Source organism: Trypanosoma melophagium, assembly GCF_022059095.1.
Source record: "Trypanosoma melophagium isolate St. Kilda chromosome Unknown ctg33segment3, whole genome shotgun sequence".
Classification (NCBI taxonomy): domain Eukaryota; phylum Euglenozoa; class Kinetoplastea; order Trypanosomatida; family Trypanosomatidae; genus Trypanosoma; species Trypanosoma melophagium.
The window spans coordinates 1-7,500 of record NW_027125170.1 but is presented as its reverse complement, the minus strand read 5'-3'; the positions used below and the strand labels follow the sequence as shown (position 1 = coordinate 7,500).

Here is a 7,500-nt window from a genome sequence, read left to right as displayed (position 1 = left end):
ACTACTTGAGACAAGGACGATGTGCAACTCCATTAGTCCCCGTCTCGCATCCAGAAACCCAGAGCAAAAAAAGAAAAAAGAAAAAGAGAGACACACCCCTGTGGTGGCAGAATGTTGCCGCTGGACGTGCACACCTGAGCATTCCACCGGCAACAACAGTCGGCCATAACAATTCAAGTGTTCGCTCACAACCGCACCCCGAGCACACAGCTCACAGCCCGTCCACACGTACTCGTGCGATCGGGAAACAACAACGGGGGGCAGCTACCGCAGAGGTATCGGAGGGAAACAAATGAGGACATGTCTTTATGGTGCTGCCGCAAGAGAGTTCTTCACACAAGCACAAAGCGAAGGGGGTGGAGGGGAAAGAGAACGCACGTTCTTATGACTTGGGGCCCAGAGATGAAGCAATAACGCAGTGATGAACAGAGCAAGATACTCCACTGAGAACATTCGGCCTGCAGGCTCATACACACGTTACTCCCGGTCTCAGGAATGGCAGCGTACTCACTGGTCGCCCCAACATCAATACTTGCCGGAAAATGGGGGGTAGGGGGAGGCAATTACTCGGGGTCAGGGATCCCACTGGTGTTGAGTCCCGCCACCACCTTGCCCCCGCTGCTCGTCGTGATGGAAGTGCTGCCCTGTGCCATCGGCGCGCCAGGTGATGGTTGGGTCTCCCTGTGCAAAGGTGCGCTGGTGTTTTCGGCCGTCGGAGAGGGAGTAGAGGGGGCCACCGAGATAGTCGGGATTATGCTCCCCGCTGCAAATATGGAATCACCTCCGTCGCGACAGCAATCTTGTCTTTGTTCAACAAGACTGTCTCCACCTCGCTCTGGTTCAACTGGCGGTTGTAAAGAAGAACATTAGTAACCGTGACGTGAGTGTCTGACTTCATACTCCGGTTCTCATACCCGCCAATATAGAAGTGTGAAATCTTGATGCCCTGCGGCCATATACCTGGAAGCCTCTTCCCCGACTCCTCCAGAGGCCTTCCGTCAACATAGATAGAGCCCACCCCGTCCTGGTACGTGAGTACCACCTGGTGCGTTCTGTTCGGCACCAACAGCTGCATGGACGAGGCCTGATATGTGCCGTATATTGGTATCCACCGCAGGTTGCTGCTGTACGACAGCCCGAGGAGCTTGTGCTCCACAGAGTCGTCCAGACTCACACCCAGCAGCGGCACCACGCTGTCGTCTGGCGGGAGCTCATTGATTGACACTGTTGCCACCAGGGTGAACATGTAGTTTGCAAAATGGTACAGCTGGTTCTGGCCCTGCTTGCCCACTGGCCACTGCGCGCCGCCCCCACTTCCCCTGAACCTAAAGCCACCAGGAACCTTCTCTCCCTTGATCACGTTGGCCCCCATGCAGTGGTAGACGTCATGCCAGACGCCCTCTTCAACACTGTCTGACAAGAACCCAACAATTCCCACAGTGGGGAAAGGAGCACCACATCCATTCTCACGAGGCGGCGTCTGAGGATCCGTGGGAGTGCAAATATGCGAGAAGTAGTTATCCTGCGCCACCCACGACGCCACCACGGCCTTGATCACATTTAGCTCATCAATCAGGCGCACAAAGACGATACTGTAAGCCTCCTGAAGATTTGTTTCGTGTAGGCAGAACAACCTGTCATCCTTGTACAGCAGGGAGCTGTACGCAGCATTCTCACTTCCAACAGAAATCTGACCAACATCAAATATGCGGTTGTTGTCCGTCAGCCACAGGTGGAGTCGGTCGCGCTCCCACATCCCCTTGTAGTTCAGGGGGTGTGTAAATAGCATCACACGCTTGCCTCCAATTGTTACAGGAATGAAGCTGCTCTTGCTGCCAGGTCCTTTACGTGTTGGTGAGTTGCCCCACACTCGGGAGAGTGTTCCGACAACCTCCTTCCATGTCTCCCCCATATCTGTGGACTCATACACCTTGCGATAGCCGATGTCAACGCGAGTGTTCAAGATGAGCTTCCCTTCCCACTCAAGGACAACGGGTTCAGTACACCCGACGTCCGTCATCCCGTTTGCGAACCTCCATGTTCCACCATCGTCAGCAGAATACATGACTAGGGAGACAACCATTTTCTTCTTGTTCATTACCTGTACGGGGAACACAAGGATACCGTCGGCCGTCGTAATGGCAGTCCCCACACCCCCGAGGAACTGACGTATAGATGCCCCCGCAACCTGCTCAGGGACCTTATATACCAGTGGGGTGGCATTTCCCCATTTGATCGTTGCAGTTACATTGCCGCTGATTTTTGTTTTTCTTACCTCACCAACGGCCAACAGAGGTTCCCAGTCTTCGCCCTTGGTATAAATCCAGTAGGACCTCGACCACTTGTAACTCCCCACGAGGATGTAGATTTTGTTCCCCTTCACGATCACCGTGGGGTCCACCACACGAGAAACGAGACTCTCACGACAATTCTTAACTGCGATTTGCGTCTCCCACGTTTCACCATTGTCCACACTGAATTTTGCCACTGTCTCGATGAAGGAATTGTCGTTGGACGATGTATAGCGGGCGTCTGCAATGGCAACCATCACTCCGTCCACCTCCACAAGCGAGGGAATACGGAAAGAATGTACCACCCTCTGAATGACCGTTCCGTCGTCCTGCTCAAAGGGCACCGTCGACTTCATCCGCTCAAAAAGCACTGTTCTGTATGTTTGGCGCCTTGGGGTGGTTGCGGCGTGCGCTGCTCCACTGGTGCACCATACCAAGACAAGAAGCGCGAAAAACACATGACGGGGCATTTCGCGCCACATTGGTCCAGGTTTTCTCATTGTTTTGACTCTTCGCAGTGAACCCCAGGCGATGATCCGAAGGACACGGACCCCCTCCAGGTGGTTTGCTTGGTAGTCTTTGATTGCAAGAGCACTAGGATGTAGGGCTTCTCTATACACAGAGATGGATTGCAGACAGGAAAGGGATGAGAAGAGGATTCTGCGTGGGAGAAAAATGACACACACTGTTACCACTAGCCGTGGTGCCAGTCCAACAGAGAGGAGACATGCAGTACAAACTGCACAGAGGCAAGCCGTACCTAACTACTTGAGACAAGGACGATGTGCAACTCCATTAGTCCCCGTCTCGCATCCAGAAACCCAGAGCAAAAAAAGAAAAAAGAAAAAGAGAGACACACCCCTGTGGTGGCAGAATGTTGCCGCTGGACGTGCACACCTGAGCATTCCACCGGCAACAACAGTCGGCCATAACAATTCAAGTGTTCGCTCACAACCGCACCCCGAGCACACAGCTCACAGCCCGTCCACACGTACTCGTGCGATCGGGAAACAACAACGGGGGGCAGCTACCGCAGAGGTAACGGAGGGAAACAAATGAGGACATGTCTTTATGGTGCTGCCGCAAGAGAGTTCTTCACACAAGCACAAAGCGAAGGGGGTGGAGGGGAAAGAGAACGCACGTTCTTATGACTTGGGGCCCAGAGATGAAGCAATAACGCAGTGATGAACAGAGCAAGATACTCCACTGAGAACATTCGGCCTGCAGGCTCATACACACGTTACTCCCGGTCTCAGGAATGGCAGCGTACTCACTGGTCGCCCCAACATCAATACTTGCCGGAAAATGGGGGGTAGGGGGAGGCAATTACTCGGGGTCAGGGATCCCACTGGTGTTGAGTCCCGCCACCACCTTGCCCCCGCTGCTCGTCGTGATGGAAGTGCTGCCCTGTGCCATCGGCGCGCCAGGTGATGGTTGGGTCTCCCTGTGCAAAGGTGCGCTGGTGTTTTCGGCCGTCGGAGAGGGAGTAGAGGGGGCCACCGAGATAGTCGGGATTATGCTCCCCCGCTGCAAATATGGAATCACCTCCGTCGCGACAGCAATCTTGTCTTTGTTCAACAAGACTGTCTCCACCTCGCTCTGGTTCAACTGGCGGTTGTAAAGAAGAACATTAGTAACCGTGACGTGAGTGTCTGACTTCATACTCCGGTTCTCATACCCGCCAATATAGAAGTGTGAAATCTTGATGCCCTGCGGCCATATACCTGGAAGCCTCTTCCCCGACTCCTCCAGAGGCCTTCCGTCAACATAGATAGAGCCCACCCCGTCCTGGTACGTGAGTACCACCTGGTGCGTTCTGTTCGGCACCAACAGCTGCATGGACGAGGCCTGATATGTGCCGTATATTGGTATCCACCGCAGGTTGCTGCTGTACGACAGCCCGAGGAGCTTGTGCTCCACAGAGTCGTCCAGACTCACACCCAGCAGCGGCACCACGCTGTCGTCTGGCGGGAGCTCATTGATTGACACTGTTGCCACCAGGGTGAACATGTAGTTTGCAAAATGGTACAGCTGGTTCTGGCCCTGCTTGCCCACTGGCCACTGCGCGCCGCCCCCACTTCCCCTGAACCTAAAGCCACCAGGAACCTTCTCTCCCTTGATCACGTTGGCCCCCATGCAGTGGTAGACGTCATGCCAGACGCCCTCTTCAACACTGTCTGACAAGAACCCAACAATTCCCACAGTGGGGAAAGGAGCACCACATCCATTCTCACGAGGCGGCGTCTGAGGATCCGTGGGAGTGCAAATATGCGAGAAGTAGTTATCCTGCGCCACCCACGACGCCACCACGGCCTTGATCACATTTAGCTCATCAATCAGGCGCACAAAGACGATACTGTAAGCCTCCTGAAGATTTGTTTCGTGTAGGCAGAACAACCTGTCATCCTTGTACAGCAGGGAGCTGTACGCAGCATTCTCACTTCCAACAGAAATCTGACCAACATCAAATATGCGGTTGTTGTCCGTCAGCCACAGGTGGAGTCGGTCGCGCTCCCACATCCCCTTGTAGTTCAGGGGTGTGTAAATAGCATCACACGCTTGCCTCCAATTGTTACAGGAATGAAGCTGCTCTTGCTGCCAGGTCCTTTACGTGTTGGTGAGTTGCCCCACACTCGGGAGAGTGTTCCGACAACCTCCTTCCATGTCTCCCCCATATCTGTGGACTCATACACCTTGCGATAGCCGATGTCAACGCGAGTGTTCAAGATGAGCTTCCCTTCCCACTCAAGGACAACGGGTTCAGTACACCCGACGTCCGTCATCCCGTTTGCGAACCTCCATGTTCCACCATCGTCAGCAGAATACATGACTAGGGAGACAACCATTTTCTTCTTGTTCATTACCTGTACGGGGAACACAAGGATACCGTCGGCCGTCGTAATGGCAGTCCCCACACCCCCGAGGAACTGACGTATAGATGCCCCCGCAACCTGCTCAGGGACCTTATATACCAGTGGGGTGGCATTTCCCCATTTGATCGTTGCAGTTACATTGCCGCTGATTTTTGTTTTTCTTACCTCACCAACGGCCAACAGAGGTTCCCAGTCTTCGCCCTTGGTATAAATCCAGTAGGACCTCGACCACTTGTAACTCCCCACGAGGATGTAGATTTTGTTCCCCTTCACGATCACCGTGGGGTCCACCACACGAGAAACGAGACTCTCACGACAATTCTTAACTGCGATTTGCGTCTCCCACGTTTCACCATTGTCCACACTGAATTTTGCCACTGTCTCGATGAAGGAATTGTCGTTGGACGATGTATAGCGGGCGTCTGCAATGGCAACCATCACTCCGTCCACCTCCACAAGCGAGGGAATACGGAAAGAATGTACCACCCTCTGAATGACCGTTCCGTCGTCCTGCTCAAAGGGCACCGTCGACTTCATCCGCTCAAAAAGCACTGTTCTGTATGTTTGGCGCCTTGGGGTGGTTGCGGCGTGCGCTGCTCCACTGGTGCACCATACCAAGACAAGAAGCGCGAAAAACACATGACGGGGCATTTCGCGCCACATTGGTCCAGGTTTTCTCATTGTTTTGACTCTTCGCAGTGAACCCCAGGCGATGATCCGAAGGACACGGACCCCCTCCAGGTGGTTTGCTTGGTAGTCTTTGATTGCAAGAGCACTAGGATGTAGGGCTTCTCTATACACAGAGATGGATTGCAGACAGGAAAGGGATGAGAAGAGGATTCTGCGTGGGAGAAAAATGACACACACTGTTACCACTAGCCGTGGTGCCAGTCCAACAGAGAGGAGACATGCAGTACAAACTGCACAGAGGCAAGCCGTACCTAACTACTTGAGACAAGGACGATGTGCAACTCCATTAGTCCCCGTCTCGCATCCAGAAACCCAGAGCAAAAAAAGAAAAACGAAAAAGAGAGACACACCCCTGTGGTGGCAGAATGTTGCCGCTGGACGTGCACACCTGAGCATTCCACCGGCAACAACAGTCGGCCATAACAATTCAAGTGTTCGCTCACAACCGCACCCCGAGCACACAGCTCACAGCCCGTCCACACGTACTCGTGCGATCGGGAAACAACAACGGGGGCAGCTACCGCAGAGGTAACGGAGGGAAACAAATGAGGACATGTCTTTATGGTGCTGCCGCAAGAGAGTTCTTCACACAAGCACAAAGCGAAGGGGGTGGAGGGGAAAGAGAACGCACGTTCTTATGACTTGGGGCCCAGAGATGAAGCAATAACGCAGTGATGAACAGAGCAAGATACTCCACTGAGAACATTCGGCCTGCAGGCTCATACACACGTTACTCCCGGTCTCAGGAATGGCAGCGTACTCACTGGTCGCCCCAACATCAATACTTGCCGGAAAATGGGGGGTAGGGGGAGGCAATTACTCGGGGTCAGGGATCCCACTGGTGTTGAGTCCCGCCACCACCTTGCCCCCGCTGCTCGTCGTGATGGAAGTGCTGCCCTGTGCCATCGGCGCGCCAGGTGATGGTTGGGTCTCCCTGTGCAAAGGTGCGCTGGTGTTTTCGGCCGTCGGAGAGGGAGTAGAGGGGGCCACCGAGATAGTCGGGATTATGCTCCCCCGCTGCAAATATGGAATCACCTCCGTCGCGACAGCAATCTTGTCTTTGTTCAACAAGACTGTCTCCACCTCGCTCTGGTTCAACTGGCGGTTGTAAAGAAGAACATTAGTAACCGTGACGTGAGTGTCTGACTTCATACTCCGGTTCTCATACCCGCCAATATAGAAGTGTGAAATCTTGATGCCCTGCGGCCATATACCTGGAAGCCTCTTCCCCGACTCCTCCAGAGGCCTTCCGTCAACATAGATAGAGCCCACCCCGTCCTGGTACGTGAGTACCACCTGGTGCGTTCTGTTCGGCACCAACAGCTGCATGGACGAGGCCTGATATGTGCCGTATATTGGTATCCACCGCAGGTTGCTGCTGTACGACAGCCCGAGGAGCTTGTGCTCCACAGAGTCGTCCAGACTCACACCCAGCAGCGGCACCACGCTGTCGTCTGGCGGGAGCTCATTGATTGACACTGTTGCCACCAGGGTGAACATGTAGTTTGCAAAATGGTACAGCTGGTTCTGGCCCTGCTTGCCCACTGGCCACTGCGCGCCGCCCCCACTTCCCCTGAACCTAAAGCCACCAGGAACCTTCTCTCCCTTGATCACGTTGGCCCCCATGCAGTGGTAGACGTCATGCT

The 7,500-nt window shown here is 54.1% G+C and overlaps 3 protein-coding genes across 3 annotated transcripts in view; all 3 read left to right on the top strand.

The window, feature by feature from the left end:
* Window positions 1–296, top strand: part of LSM04_008188 (uncharacterized protein) — a gene marked incomplete at both ends in the record, with an annotated part of 384 nt that extends 88 nt beyond the window's left edge. Inside the window, one exon of the mRNA XM_067332899.1 lies at window positions 1–296. This exon is cut by the window's left edge and continues 88 nt beyond it. Coding sequence (XP_067188968.1) covers window positions 1–296 — 296 coding nt within the window.
* Window positions 297–2,966: 2,670 nt separating this feature from the next.
* LSM04_005578 (uncharacterized protein) lies at window positions 2,967–3,350 on the top strand (the record flags this gene model as incomplete). The annotated part of the gene is made up of 1 exon (XM_067332786.1): window positions 2,967–3,350. The coding sequence occupies one exon, from the start codon at window positions 2,967–2,969 to the stop codon at window positions 3,348–3,350; it is 384 nt and encodes a 127-aa protein (XP_067188966.1).
* Window positions 3,351–6,020: 2,670 nt separating this feature from the next.
* On the top strand, window positions 6,021–6,386 carry LSM04_008417 (uncharacterized protein; the record flags this gene model as incomplete). The annotated part of the gene is made up of 1 exon (XM_067332672.1): window positions 6,021–6,386. One exon carries the CDS (start codon window positions 6,021–6,023, stop codon window positions 6,384–6,386), a length of 366 nt encoding a protein of 121 aa, XP_067188969.1.
* Window positions 6,387–7,500: the final 1,114 nt, after the last annotated feature.